General features: G+C 40.3%; 1 protein-coding gene across 11 annotated transcripts in view; it reads left to right on the forward strand.

Moving 5' to 3' along the window:
- Positions 1-585: 585 nt before the first annotated feature.
- Positions 586-16,300, forward strand: part of lyst (lysosomal trafficking regulator) — a 56,672-nt gene continuing 40,957 nt past the window's right edge. For 6 of the 11 annotated variants that reach the window (XM_035171916.2, XM_047342232.1, XM_047342231.1 and 3 more), the window contains exons 1-3: positions 1,529-1,809; positions 1,913-2,188; positions 12,384-12,475. In XM_035171916.2, the coding sequence (XP_035027807.2) occupies positions 2,108-2,188; positions 12,384-12,475 (173 nt within the window). In that variant the 5' untranslated portion in view covers positions 1,529-1,809; positions 1,913-2,107. Of the gene's footprint in view, positions 671-1,528; positions 1,810-1,912; positions 2,189-3,426; positions 5,668-10,702; positions 11,255-12,383; positions 12,476-16,300 lie in introns of those variants that run through there. The other 5 variants (XM_047342230.1, XM_047342233.1, XM_035171915.2 and 2 more) reach the window with 4 other exon arrangements.

A 16,300-nucleotide genomic window follows, 5' to 3' on the forward strand; every position in this document is an offset into this window, starting at 1 on the left:
CTCATGGTGTCCGGACCCTCAAACATGTCTGTCAGGAATATCTCTGCCCTGACCACCAACAAAAACCGACACATCTACCTTTGGGTTAATTCATTCACACTTTCCGCTCCATGCTTTCTGCCTGAGAACCAAATATTAAATTTTAGTCACACATTTGTTGTTACGTCTACTCGTAGTCACTCAACATCAGAATCGGGTTTAATTGCCAAGCAGGTTTACACATACAAGGAAGTTGCTGTGGTGTATTTGTGCAAGTTTAAATATAAAAAAAATAGGAAACAAAATACTTTAAGCACCAGGGAAGGGATTGTGCAATACATTGTCATCTATTTGAGATCGTCCTCTCTTTCCAAACACAACAAAGAAGGACAAATTCGAGGTTAATCCAAAAACGTAAGTGGAAATGTAGATGTCCTCACAACCCAAAACAAACTCAAATCCAAGCAGACACAAAATAGTTAATAACAATCTAACGTGAATCGTGTTTTCTTATGCTCCGTCAACGTGCAGGCGTTTGTAGCGTCAGCAGACAAGGAAAGGGGCGTCAATGTGTTGGTCCTGCAGTCACCACTGAGGGTTTATTGACACACATACACATACACATACATATACACACAGCAGTAGTCTGCCTGACGGAGGCTAACATTAGCTGGCTCTAATTTACACCAAGGTTTGTATGAAAATTAATTCCTCCCGCCCGGAACGTGACAGTATGAGTTTGAGGGGAACGTGTTTGCTGGAAGTCGCTCTGTTTATTCTAATCACCGCTAACGACGCGCCCGCTTCTCTCCGCCACAGTTTTGACAGCTGCCATCCCCAGTGCGATGCTACAGCTAACCTCGGCATCGGGAGGGAAACTACTCAAACCCCGGGGTGCGCAGCTCGTTGACGTGGATGCGTTGTAGAGCTCGTTGGGTTTGGCGGCTTTGAGGCTAATGTAGCATTCGTGGTAACATTTTACAACGCAATATATCGAGCTTTCTTGTATTTTGCGGTCAAGCTAGCTAAACAAATAACACAGCTGTGGAGCAGTGTTTTCAAAGTAAGAGTCGAATTGCAACGTTTTTGTAAACAGAACTAAAAAGAAACAATTGAAGTAAAACAAACGTTTAATTGGGGATTGTAAAATATTTCAAATGTCGTAGTTGGTTGTCTGTATTTAAGAATAGGCGTATCATCACATAGTATAATTATGAATCAATGAACTAGTTGTTAAGGAATAATAGCTTAATTTAAACATGTTATGAAAGAGTCAATGCATTTAGGTCCCAGAATTAAAGCTTTGGTGGCTATACAGGTGTAGAATAAATATCATTATCCCTTGAATACATGCAAAATACAAAATATTAAAAAAGGTTTAATTTACAATTGTAGATTTTTTTTGAATAGAAGGAAAACCTTGTTTATTATATTTTATGGTTTACACATACATCTAAAATATATCTGACATTATAACTTTAAAGCAGAGAGGTTACATTTGTTAAATAGTATAGTATTACTGCCACTGTAATTTATATATTTATGAATGTTGTAGGTCTCCACTGTAAGAAGACAGTAAGAATCAAAGTTAAATGTGTTATTTAGATTTCTAGTGAGATTACAGTCTGAGGTATAGTCCAAGTCCTCAGCATTTGTAGCTACCCGCAAGTTCTGTGCTTTTATTTTGAAAACAAATCTCGCCCCGGACATGAGTTGTCGGGACGTGCCTGGTGTTTGACTTCACGTCACGAAGCTAGCTAGCTAGTCCGTTTTGTTTTGGTAATGCTACACCGCTGGTCTGGGTGAAGTTTCTGTTCACGTCAGGCTCAGGTGCGTCACATGCAGCAGTATCGCTGTTTCTCTGCGCGCCGATAAAAAACGCTAAAGTGGTTTTCTCGGGCCAATTGTCTTTTTGCTGACTGTTTTTCTGCAGAGGTCCAGTTTAAAAGTGGCAGAGCTTTGCAGTGAATGATGACTCTGCTATGAAAGAGTCCGGAGGACAGCTGGGGCTTCGTTCGGTGCTGTCTGGACCACTTCCAGTCACCTGGAGGAGCAGGAAGGAAACCTGAAGGAGGCTGACATCTGCGACTCTGCCCTGGCTGGTGTTGCACCTGGAGGTGTGGACGACATGGCAGGTCCACAGCAGACTGAGCTGTCATACGCGTGGGAAAAGTACATGGACTGTAGACTGCAAGGAGCGGATCTGCAGGTAGGCACTCACAGGGCATGGGGGTGATGCAGCCTCACATCTGGGCTCCTTCTCTGGGTGGTGGCGACGCTTCCTTTTCATTTCCTGGACCATAAGCTGGTGGTCCTGTAAGAAGCCTGAAGAATGCTGACATTTTTATGTGGAAAAGTCCTGCACACAGTTGCATTTCTCATTCAAATGAAAAAAAGTATTTGTTTTCATCATATTTTATTTGCCAAACTCATCAAATAGAATCTTTAGGATTTAGAACTATATCTGATTTCACTTTATTTTTGCTCACATTGATACAGTGAGGCTTTGTTGTCTGTTTTAAAATGTTAATTAAAGTCACAGCATTTATTCCAAATATTTCCTCCTCGCCTGATCCAACCAGTTGTGGGGTTCTGGTGTTGGTATCAGATTTGCTCGATCTCAAGCTGCGTAAAAAGGTCACATCATCCTACAATAGCAAACATTGTTCAGATACATTCTTTTAGCCTGCTCCTCGTCATTCAAGCTGCCTAAATCACTTTACTGTTTTAATGTTGGCTGTTCCAAAGTGAGTCAGCGCTTAAACAGTCTGTTGCAATATGGTGTGCAATAACAGAGAAGTTTACAATAACACATAAATGTTAATATTTGTTGTAACTGTGTTGTAACTCATTCAGACACTCCAACTTTAAATGAAACATCTGTACATGCAGGAGATGACAGGATGTCTGTTTTTCTCCATAGAACTGGAGAACATTGTTTGTCTTATGACTGAACAGAATTGTATATAGTTATATGAGTGGGTAGTAAAAATAACCTTGAAGTAAAACAATACCCTGTGTTGCATAAGACCTGATTTGAATCCTCTTTAGATCTCCAGCTGCCATTTTTTTGTAGCTAGAAGTGTGACTGATCACAGCAGCAGTGAGTCACCTGCAGAGGAGGAGGCAGGTGTGAACCGCAGATTGTTCACTATTAGTGTTGTGTAAGAGCGCTTAATGCACATCGCAGGAGTAAGTGACTCTGGTTTTCAAATCTCTGTCAGGCCACTGCAGCTCTTTTCACTCCCATCCTGCTGTCGGAGAACTCACAGCAGCCGGATCACGAGACATGGATTAGGATCGGACTGCAGGCCTGAGAGAGGGATCTGACACACACACACACACACACACACACACACACACACACACACACACACACACACACACACACACACACACACACACACACACACACACACACACACACACACACACACACACACACACACACACACACACACACAGATGAGCTTATTTAGCCTTTGTGGTAGTCCATTATATCTGCTCTATCACATGTGAGTCGTGCTGTAAAGACAGACGTGCTTTCATTTTTAAAGCTAATGGCCGCAGAAGAACCCTTTGGGGTTTTGTCTTTCTTGGAAATAATGGCTTCCTTCCTCAATAGTTCTCACAGCTGTGGTGGTTTATTATGCTTCATAGCTTTGTTAGCTGTTCAGCTGAAGAAATGGTGCTGGTTTGTTCGCAGTTACCATGGTGATAACAATGCTTGGGCTGCAGCAAGCAGGCTCTGCCTTTCTATTAATGGTAACTTTTTCTGTCACTTTTGGTTGTGACAACTCCTTTGGGACGACTGCGTTTGCTCGCCACTTGTCGCCTCTGCAGTCGTCAAAGTGTGTGTGTGTGTGTGGGTGTGTTTGTGTGTGTGATGCAGAGAGATGGTTAAGTGAGCACATCTGTACTATCCAGTTTGCTGATGCTGTAGCTTTCCCTCCTAAATGAATCTGATGGTTACACACAATGACAGGGTGTGGCGCACACATGCTGCTGCAATGCTTGTACATGATATATTGCTCCAGCTCATCTGTGCACCAAATGTATACTGTACATTTATAGTATCTCACCTAAAGTGGCATCTTCTAGTCGTTGTGGTCAGAACACAGGTTAACATGGGAATTGAACGACAGAAAGGCTGTTTTAGACCCATCAGACTGTAAAAGCTCATTTAAGCTGCCTATATGTATGAAAAGAGATTTGTCCGTTTCAAACTGTGTAACTGTCAATGCCCACATACTTCCATGCATCTTTTACGTGGGCATGGTTGTTCGGTAATACATCCCCTAGAGGGCAGATCAGAGTCAAGAGTCAAGTTTCAGACAACAATAAACATGATGACGGTGGAGGAGGTTGAGATAATGTACCTTTTAAGAAAGAGGCAAAAGGGGATGTTTGTCCCTGTGCCAGTGCGAAGTAACATCATATAGACGCCTGTAGTTACTTTCCAACTTGCAAACTCTCCTTAAAAAGTGCCACCATTGTTAAAATGTCTTCCTTGTCATATTTTAGCTATTGGCTACTTGGCCCCCCAACAATTTCCGCTGGTGCTGCTCAGTTTCGTCTGCATCCTGAAGACAGATATGATTGAAATGAGCGTAGAGACGGTTCTGGTTTCTGTACACGTATCTAACATTGAGCAGAAATGAGCCTTTAGCTATTCTGTGATCGTACTTGGCAGTGAAATGTGTAGGGCAAAGAGACCTCCCCCTGCAGTAATCAGTAAGGTACCACGAAAAAAAGTGTGAAAATACTTATGCTGCAGCCCCCCCTCCTTTTTTTTCTGCCTACCTCCTCTTTCATTCTTTGCATTCTTGTTTCTCATTTCTCTGCCTCTCAATTGCATTTCTGCCAGGATTAAATATCTTGCTGGAATCTCTGTCACTTATCCACGGTGGCTCATTGTGTGGAGCCCTAACCCTGACCCGATGTTTGACTTTCATCTTCTGCTTTTCTAATTTTTTCTTTCATTCTCGGTTGATCCTTCTCTGAGAAAGCAGAAATGCCCTAAACAGAGATTACATTTTGGAACTTTCTCTGCTTTCGAAGTAGTTAAGCACTGGTGCAAGGGTGATGGGTCAGATTCTCTCTTAATGCATCCATCCTCTTACTATCTATACAGTGTATACACTGTATAGAATTGTATAAAAGCATTTACTTTATGGAATCCACTATAATCCAAATTACTTTTCACATATCTTATTCAGGTATATCGGTATAGTAACACCAGTATAATCATTCTTCCTTAAGAAGTACTTATTTTTTGTGGAGCCAAAAGTACCACATTGGTGTACTCCACATCAAAGGACTTTATCTGTAGGGACCCTTTTAATTCTGCTCAGTCTGATGAACAGTGTCAACAGAACGAGGGTTGCCTGGCCTGGAGCCAAGCAAGAGACTGGCATTGGTTGCTTTTGGATTTTCAGTTTCAGTATGAGCTAACAGGATGTTTCAAAACACCAAAGTGAGATATTAGGGAGGACTTAACTTTTTGTGTCTTTCAGTACTGAAGGGTCTCGAGGTAATGGATCTTTGCTGGTTCTGCGATATCAGTTTAAAATCCAGGTAGTTGAATTCTTGATCTAATGATAACTTCCTAGACAAATTCAGCTCTTTGCATGAATGTCATCTGTGAAAGGAAAAGACGTTTCTCTGCAGTGTGGTCTTACTCATCTCGTAAGTATCATTCTGCAGCTACTCTAACATGACTCACAGTTTATAAATGTGATGGGCTTTAATGCAAATGTCCTCATTGTCACATAATCTCTAACAACACACTCAGTGATTGTCTGAAATGGGACAAACCTGGGTTACGCAGCTTTCTAAGCTCAGGTTTGTGCTTTACATTCCTTCTGTGGTAAAGCCCCAAATCCTTGTCTAAAGAAGATTAAACTTGTCGAGCAAAGAATCAGGGAAAATGCAGTTAATTCTAAGGAGGAAGTAAAGATGGCAGTTCTGGTTTACCTAGATCCTCTGAGTTTATTATTTTACTTTTAGCACTGAACAATGGCATGCACCCTTTGTTATCTCTAAAAGCTACAATGTGCACACTTTTCCATGAAGGCATTATCAGAGACAATATCCTGTGCAGTTTGTCTGCCACGCAGGTCGACTGTAATAAAAAGTAAGTAACAATAATATACACTGATCATAATCCTGCAAGGGCACAATAAGGGAAAAAGTAATTTGTCTCTCTTGTAATTTTTATAAGGCCCTGTAGTAAAATAGAAAAATCATTATTGGTATAATTTCCTTTTCATTTTAAGGGTGGATGACTTCAACTATCCAATTTTCATAAACATTTACATAAAAAGTGTCACTGTAACCCAAGTTAATTTGTTAGATATTATAGTCCAAAGCGGAAAGTCAAATCTAAGTCAAGTTACACTTCATTTATATAACATGTTTAAAACAACCACAGTTGATCAAAGTGCTGAATAGGATTAAAATACACAAATACAGGAAAATCTAAATAGATAAAAACTGAATAAATAGAAAATACAAAAAGCAATAAATCTTAACATCATAAATATTTGATCAATTAAAATATAGCGCAATGGCAGGTGAAAATCAAGATCTGGAATCCGAGTGAGAAGAAGTCTGAGCAATGATTAAAACGTTTGAGGGGTTCTGATATGAACAGGTAAAAAGTTCCAGAGATGAGGGGAAGCTGCTGCTCGTTTGCTGCTGCTTTGTTGTGATTGTTGTTGAAATGTCTCAAAGTGGTCTAAAACTTTTGGGTCCCTCCGCATATGAATGGCGTTAATATGTAGGCTAAAGGCAGCATTTTTTCCCTATTGGGACATGTAGAGATTTCAACAAATAATATAAAAAGTGTTTTCAGAAACAAATGGCCAACCCTACATTTTAGTGCATTTTTTAAAGAATTGTGGGACTGGATATTTATCGGATGCCATGTTTCCACGGTAAGTAACCTCAAGTGAAGCTGGAGGTTTGCACAAAAAGTTCTTCTTTCATAGCTTGTTTAGAGAGCTGCTCATTTTAAAGCACATGGCATCGCATTAGTGTGTCTGTGAATCTGTTGCCATTATCACTCTTCCACTTTTTAGAGAATCTACAATGAATAATTGTTGTGCGCTGAGTGAAATTCAAGGACTCCGGTCCCGACATAAAAATCGACAGTCATGCTTTGATCATGATGTCTTGTGATCATCACATTACAACCACAGGTTGTTGATGATGATTTTGAGTTGTGAGATTTTCACAGTTACTAGTTTGTTGTGACATTGTTTCCAAATCTCGAGTGAAGTGATTTTCTTAGTCTTGCCGGTTGACCACAGGACATGTTTCACATCTGCATTTCCGCAGTTCCGCTCTCATTTCCAGCCTTACTTTTACTGGCTCTGGTCTCCAGGGCTGTTCCAAACGCTTGGCTGAATTGATGAATAATTAATCTCTCTCGTTCTGGACTGAGTCAGTCTCAGACCATTGCTCGACCTCAGCTTTTTCCACCCAGTGGCATATTACTAAGTCAGATCTTTCCCTAAAAAAAAAAAAAAAACATTTCTCAGCCCACCTGAGAGGAGAAAGGCCAGAGCAGGCTTCTCGGATTGTAATTTTGACCAACACCAGCTTGTGCGCTATCTCCCTGTAATGAAAACAATGAAGCGGAGAGCAACGCATTTTCATTTCCTGCACAGTGGCTACGCTTGGATAAAGGTCGCTGCTTGTGACTGTGTGGAGCTGTTACAAACACAAACATGCTTTTTGATGGTAGCCTCCTGACATTTTGGCGTGTGTGTTAATGGGGGGAAGAAAAGTTATTTGTGGTGGTGTGTGAAGCGGCTCTGCTCTCTGACTCGTAGGTTGTGAGGAAATGCGCAACGTTAGGGGCTCCTCATGATGCACATAAACCAAATGTCAAATTAGATCAGTGGGGATCTCAAACAGGAAAAAAACATTGCGTAACCAATGCCCCACGTCCTCGCTCACGAGGACAGGATCACATCGCTTTCACTGCCTCTGCCAAGTTGTAGTCTACCCAATTATCCAAAGAGAGCTTGAGAGAGGAAAGTCTGTACCAGCATGAGTGACTCAGCCATCAGACTCCCATGACTAAACCTCGCATGATCACCGCGTTGGATAAATACAGGTCACAGTTCAGTGTGGGAGATAAAACGATAACAGTATTTATCAGGATATGAATTTGTTCTAGAGCAATAGAACAAGGGTTAGGGTTAGGCATAATGAAAGGTTTAAAAAATGTACTTGTTTTGAATCCACTACCTCAGATTTGGGAAATGTTGTTTGTTTGTTTCTGTTTGTTATTTTCTGCCCATGATGAAAAGTTTAAAACCACAAATAACTGACTAGTTTCTGCAGCTTTCAATCAGGAGAATTTAAACTTTAAACTTGAATGAAATCATGATAGTCATCGGGATAATTATGAAAATGGACTGATATAAAATCTTATCGTAATAATATTTCTGGCAATGCAGCCCAGCCCTGCTTGCAGCTGCTCTGTCTGAACAACTATGGAAACTCAGCTTTCGGTATGCGAGCATGGATTCTTCTCAGGTAAAGCCACCCTCTGAAAAAACAAAAGGATGAAACATAGAGTTTTGTTTCGAGACTAAACAAGTGTGAGAAAATGTGTGTTGTGCAGAGGTGTCATTGTCAGTTCCGGTGTTTGGCAGCTGAATCTAACAATGGTGTTTTTGTTTACAGTACAGTTAGAGACTTACTAATATGAAATCCCATTATATGAATTCTTTGCCAAACAACTTTACACAGAGCAAATTTGAATGCTGTCAGTGCCGAGTAAATCCTTCTTTGTTTCTAAATACACCAGAATTTTACATCTGGTATCTGTGGTTACGTTACCATGCCGCACCAGTAGCGATGCATTTTACGTCAAGCAGCAATGACTGGGTTGATCGAGCTGAACTGTAGTGATGGGGAAGGAGTAGATTGAGTATGGCAAATTTGAATTTAAGGAATCTTACTTCTGAAAAATATATTAAAATAATTTTGATTCATATTTTGTATTGGCTCTGGATTTTGTATAGAACAGCTTATCATCTAAAAAAAAAATACTGAAACAAGTGTATATGAGACAAAAGGCATTTAATTATTTGGGCAGGTAAGAAAATATGCTCGGCTGGTGGATTGTTTCATCTACTAGCGACTTTGGCTTGTGAGTCAAAAAGTTCATTTCAGATTCTCTGGCCAAGAGTGATTTCCAAACAATATACTACTATAAATGAAGCACTGTGTAACTGCAGGGACGCCCCAGCCTGCAAATCATATTCTCCAGCCCTAAGGGTCAACCAAGTGTGGATTTGGTACAGACTTCAGTAAAAATCACATCCTAATCATTTTTATGTTGGTTTTTTTCAGAGAAAACTAAATGAAAATGATGAACTTAAATCCTGTCTTGTCATCACAATATTTTCTAAATTGTTTTTGTACATACTTTTCAGCTCTAGTTAATTTTCCATTGGCTGATAAATTATTCTTTCAACAAATAATAAAAAAAGCTAGAAAAATATCTTTTATTGAAAACATGTCAGTTTCTGGGATATTAGCGTTATCGCAGACCACTCGATTTCCCTTTCCTATATGAGGAATACGACCACAACAGGTATGCTGATAACACAAGGACAAACTCAAGTCATTTCAGATGTTCATTTTGGTAGATTCATTTTAATAGAGTGAGTGCACAGCTCCAGCGCAGCCCCAGGGCTTGTTTATTAAACTAATCACAGTTTAGGCAACCTTGAGGCTTTGATTTCCTGCCAGTCACTCCCTCTGTTTATCTTTGTTCTCAACCGCAGCCGCATTTATTTCTCTCATCTTTATGTTACTGTCAGCTTTTATGTTTTTCCCCTGTCCTCTCCTGTCTCTCTCATGAGCCATGCATTTCTTTTTCTTCCTTTTCCTCGTCTCCTGTGTGGGATGCTGCCCGGCCCCCTGGTTTGCAGTAACTCCCACCCATCAATTCCCCCCTCTCTGCTTGGTTGGGTTGTTGCCTCAGCTGGGGAACAATCACTCTCTCCTTGACCTTGGTGAGTGTGGTCCACTCTGCATCTTCATCACTTGGAACATCCACAAGCTGTTGTTAGACATGAAATCCAGAAAACTGTGTCCAGACATTTTCCTGAGTTTGTCTTTCACAAATGAAGATCGCATCAGGAGATTGTCGTGGACAGACGCATGCAATACAACAGAAAAATGTCTGTAGAAATTCAGTCGAGGGATGGTGCCTGGCTGGACCATGCAGGAGGCAGGACATGATGTGTAAATTCAGTTGTTTCTGATCGTCACGTGTTAGAAACGTCTTCAAGAATGCTTGCTGTGATTTTGCGGACATTTTCCTGTTGTATTCTCACATTGTCTCCCTCCAGATAATTTCTAGAGCAACTGACTCGGACATTTGCGTTGTCACTTACAGCCCCTTATTAAAATTTCAGAAAAGTTCATGTCAATGCATGTCTGAAAATAGCTTAAGATTGTCACAGGCATGATAAGTGTGTGCATTGTTTAGTCATTATAGTGTTAGCAAGTCATTAAAAACAAGTCTTGCTTTGACAATAGTGTCTCAGGAAGGAAGTTGACTCACCACAAGCTGGGTTTTTGATATAACAGTAGCCTCCTGGTCCCCGTCCTCCTCACCTTGAAAGTTAGCAACAAAAGTTACGGAACCTAAATAGGAACTTAAATATACACTTTGAATGTTTCACTCTTATTTTATAGATATGGAAAGGGAAAAGAAATTCACAGATATGCATAGTGATTTTGCTCATTTAGAACATGTAAACTATTCACTCTATAAAGGTCTCTTTACATCACCTGCTTTCTGTGTTTGTCACCTTCTCTATGTTATATACCAATAGATTCCATGTTTGAGTCAATGCACAAATCTGTGTCCTTGCAGCGACATGATTTGCTGTGGTGTTTTGAATATTGTAAACCCTGCATTGTTTTCATCCTTGTTTGCTTGCTAGCAGTCTTCTCCTTCACAGCCTTTGCTACACTTGTTTGGGCACGACCGTCACCAGTTGTCAGCATGTAGAACACCAGTAGAACAGCATGAAACAATCACAGAAAGTGTGTATCCCGCTGCCACCTTGCTCGTGTTTGTGAATTGTAAAAAAAGCATTGCTCCATTGTGGTACAAAACTGCCACTGGGGACCTTCAAACAGCACACTTAATGTTGCTTAAAACTTTTGTTTGTGGCAGACAACCACAATGCTAATATCTGCACAAAGGGGAGATGACATCATTGACAGAGGACCAAAGGTATTTGTGATAATGCATCTTTAGACAAAGATGATCAAAGTTCTGTTATCAGGTTTATTGTAATTCAGATAAAGACGTGTTCAATTTAATTCCCTCATGTCTAAGGTTTAGATGTTTGCAGATATATAGTGAACCCCTCAGACACTGCTGTAGGCATCCCATTATAATAGGGCTGGACAATAATGAAAATATTATCAGCATAGTGACCAAGTGAAATATTCAAATTGTAGGAGCTGCAATTTTTTTGTAAAATGTGTCACAGTATATAATTATATTTGATAAATCGAATAAATTATGCCACAGAGATGTTTCTGTCCATGCAAGTCGGCCTGTGTGTAATGTGATCGGCCCTCTGTGGTGTCTACGCTTTGGCTTTGTGACCTAGACGCTCAGTGCAGCATCTCTCAGTCAGGGATCAGTGTTGCCTGAATGAACCCAGTCAGTGGTGTCAGATTAGTAGAGGCGTACAGCTGGCTCCTGTGTGGTGCGAGGGACGGCAGGACGCTGGCTTAGAAGATCAAATGTCTGCCGATACGGCATTAACACACTACCCTGGAACCACTAATGTAGTAAAATTTCTCCGGTGGTGAGAAATTCCCGCTCTATGGTCAGGCTCTGACCACAGAACTGTGACGAAGCTGATTCCATCTTTGTATCGTCTTTGTTACCCCAGGTTCAGAGATTATCCTGGACTTTTCTTTTGTTGCTGTTTGTCACTATTACATTGAAAATGCTTAAATATTATATGATAAAATATTTAAAATGATAAAATATGACTTGTGGTTCTAGGGACTGAATTTGTTATGTGCCATTTTCTTTTCTGATTTGTTTGAAAACGGTGCTTTCTGGATATGGTGCATTTGTATCATATTACAGTGCTGCAACTGACCTGATGAATCAATATTGGTGTAACTTCCACATAATGACATTAGTGACTGTTACATCACTTTCTAACTGTATTATCATGTATAACAATTACAAAATGTTGGACGGGAATGTCATAATGGCTTGTCATATGAAATGGTGGTGTTTCATTTGAATTCCTCTTCATGTGAGTGTAAGTAATAATGTGGCTTAGATTTATGTTGTCGTTCTCATGTCTTATCTGTGTGTCTCTGTCTCTTATCAGGTCAGCCTCCAGAGTCTAGAGAATTTCCTCTGTCTCTTCCACTACGTGCAGCATCACCCCAACCACAGCACCAAAGATGCCCTGAAGTTCTGGTAGGTCTCATTTAGGGCGGTGGTGATCTAAGCTTGACTGTGTGCATGAGACAAATGCCACTAGAGATGTTCTGATACCAATAACCGCATCGGAAATGCCTCAGATACTGCCAAAAATGATGGGTCGGGCAACAGCATGTACCTGAATCTATGCACAGATCCGATATCAGATCTTAAATGTACATTTGTTTCACCCAGGTAAAACTGCAATTTTCTTTTTTCGGAAATCTCATCATCTTTGCTGCTCCAAATCAGCAGTTGCGCTGTACTGCCACTGACAAGTACTGTTTTTAGAGTAGCGAAAAATAAGGGATTTCCGGTAGTGTAGCATTAGCCAGAGCTAGCTAAAACATCAGCAATTTGGCATTATTTCACGGTGGTCAAACGCTGGTCAAACTAAATAATAAAAGAAGTTCAACTACATTTATTCTCTGTATGCATTTGTTTTTCAAAGGGTTTAATAGGAGTCAGGCCAAAAAACAATGATGGCAATAATCACTTCCATTCAGGGTTGGCATCATTGGTACTGGTATTGGATTGGTACTAGTACTGGCCGATATGCAAAGTCCAGTAATTGTGGAGGCAAAAATGGTATCGGAGCAGTAGTGAAGTGAACTGGTAACAGTAACTACAAACTGTTTTCTCTCTTTTTCCTGTCACAGGAAGTAACTGCAGAAGTGACAGATTTGTTTTCATAATTTTTCCATCCCACCAAGACATTAGAGGTTGCAGACCTTATGTAACCAGGGTGCATTTGCATTCAGTGTACCTCGCTGCATAGATTTACATATTGATGAGGAAAATTGTGGGACATTAGGCACCTCAAGTACCTTTTGTTTGTATTCTGTGTAAATAAGTCACACACACACACTTACACACACATAAAACACACACTGCCTAGAATTAAGTGAGTGCATTAGCATTCGTGAGCCATGTGCTGCCTTAGGCAGAAAAGTGATTAGTTAGAAAAGGTTTTTTTGGTTAAAATGCCTGAAATAATGTCCTTGTTTAAAGACAAGCTCAGGGCAGGTTAATGTTTCGCTCTGTGAGATCAACTATTGGATGTTCCAGGTTTTTACTTTTTACTTTTTACTTTCTATCTGCGGTAATGAATAACTTTACCAACAGATGTTGTAGAAATGGTACTACAATGGATTCCTCACAATCATTTATAATAAGTCTGTTTTAAACAGCCAGTTTGTAAGTGAGAAAGTGTAGATTTACCATTAAGATGAATGAATAAAGTGAAACCTAAAATTGTTGTAGCAACACGAACACAGTAAAGGCTCAGACTTTACGTACAGCGTTTATACGATCGATGTTACCGTCACTGCCCTCATACTTCCATGCGTCCTTTGTTGACATGATTTTTAAGCAATACATCCACTAGAGGATAGAGAAGACTCGAACGTTTCTCACAACAAACATGGCGACGGTGGAGGAGGTTTAGATAATGTACGAGCAGAAGAGGCTGTTTGTGCCTTTGCCAGGGCAAAGTAACATCATATAGATGTCTGTAGTTTCTTACCACCTCTCTAATTTTCTATTAAAAAATGCTCCGGCACGGTTGAAATTTCTTCCTTGAGTCTTGGCTGTATCACTTGAACTATTAGCGACACTGCCCCCCCCTCGATTTCTAGTGGTACTTCTCTGTATGGACAAATATGGACAAAATTAACGTAAAGTACAGTGGGAAGGCCTTGTCCGTTTCCTCATGGGTGTCTAACGTTGAGCATGAATTAGCCCTTAGCCTAGCACTTGCTTCTTATAAATATGAATTTACACCACTTCTATGAGTAGCATATTGCTCTCACAGGTCACTCACAGTGATGGAACCTGCCAATCAGGGGCAACTTGGGTGTCTTGCCCAACACTTTAGTATGCGGACCGAAGGAGCACGGGAAGGAACCAGCGACCTTCTGATTTGTGGACGACCCGCTCTACCTCCTGTTTTTGGCCACAGCTGCCCATAATTGCAGCTTTACTATATTAACAGTTCACTGGACACACACACTGAATTAGCTGGAAGTAAACTAACCCGGGCAATAATTTAAGGTTATTCATTGACGAAAGTTCCCTTTGATCCCCAATAAAAACTTTTTTCTCACACCAAAACTGACTGAGCAGAGAGAAACCTCAACTGAATAAAAAACTGAAGTGAAAACATTGACAACGTTGACGTGACAATAATTGGCCAGAGAGGAACACAAAATTGGAGTTCTACTGGAGTGAGATGCTTTATTTTATTTCCAGTGAAAAGATATTATGGAAATCATAGTCTCTGTTTACTAAGTCTCTAATCATTGTCTCGTGGTTGTGATAACACAGCTGGGAGGATGGTACCACGAAGCTGGTGGAGTAATTAGTCAGAATTCATCATAATGAATAGGAATTTAAACTGCGGTTACAACGTGTCACCATGGGAATCACAACAGGCAAAGCAGGAAATAGCCTGGGGCCTTGAGCTGAGAAGGGGCCCTTTGAGGACAAAGATTACCATAGTCCATACCAACAACAATTAATCAGTTTTGTTCCCCCAGGTTCGTTTTGCCTGGGGCCCCCAAAGTCCCTAGAAACACTTGTGAGTGTCACTTGATACTTTGTAACAGTGTAGCTGTTTCCGAAGAGAATTCAGTAGACCTTTGTTTTTAAATATCGACATATTTGTAAAAATATCTTTGCGTGCGTGCGGATGTCCGTCTGTCCGTCCGTCCTGGTTAAGGTTAGGGGTAAGATGTGAATTATGGTTAGGTTAAGGTTGGGTATGAATTATTTTGTATTATCATTATGGAATTATTAGTACAATATAACAATAGTGCATTTCCTGATTGGGGTTGTATACAGCTTGCATGCAGATAATGCATCACCCCTCTGATGTTTTATTTTGTGTTGCAGCACACCCAATATCTAGGACTGAAAATATCTTCCTATCATGTATCATAGGGTTAGGGCTAATCTAACCCTAACCCTCTTTAAAAGAGTAGAAACCATCTAATATCATGTGTTTTGTCAAATATTTGGGGAAATTAGGATTAAAAAAATAATAGAAGTCACAATGATTTTGCACTTCATTGCGTTACAAGCTGTTGCTACAATGCTAGTAGACCTTTGATCATTTAAAAAAAATCAGAAAACAGTTGTTTTAGTGGAGAACACAAAGGCTGTTATTGTGAGTGGCAGTTGATTTCGGAGGTCTTGTTCAGGGCCCTGGGGGCTCGTCAGTATATCCAAGGCCAGTCCCCTTACCATGTGACATCACATGCTTTCATGTGATACGCTGATCTGCTGCGAATCTGGAAAGCTTCCATTTGAAATTCCAATTTAATGGAATTTGTGCTGCAGAACAGAAAATTCAGTCAGCAGTGGTGTGAGGAGTTATGCAGCTACAGCCAGCAGAACTCCAGTCAGGCTTGGAGCAGAAACAAGATGAGTGGAAGGAAACAATTTGGCCCAGTAACATTTGGTAAGATGAAAATGATTGTACACTGTTGAGGCGAGAGTCAAATATACATTTTTGTTCTTTTGAAATTAGACTTTTAATGTAGATTTCATTATTTCAGTGTCTCCTGTCTTCTTATGTATTCTTACATATAACCTATGTTGGTTTGGGCCAGAGCAACTGGAGAAATGTAAACACGTAAAAGTAAAAACTGTTCCTGGGGCACGTCTTGAATTCATGTTGACAAATTTGTGTTGAACTGTGTAATTGGGATTGTCCTGTAAAGGGTGGGTGTTTGCGTGTGTGAGTGTGTCGATCTGTGAATTGGGAGAGGTGGGAATTGTGTGTCTTCTTTTGAGAGATGCAGTTCACTCTCAGCGATGTTC

Source organism: Hippoglossus stenolepis, chromosome 12 (assembly GCF_022539355.2).
Source record: "Hippoglossus stenolepis isolate QCI-W04-F060 chromosome 12, HSTE1.2, whole genome shotgun sequence".
In the NCBI taxonomy this organism is placed as follows: domain Eukaryota; kingdom Metazoa; phylum Chordata; class Actinopteri; order Pleuronectiformes; family Pleuronectidae; genus Hippoglossus; species Hippoglossus stenolepis.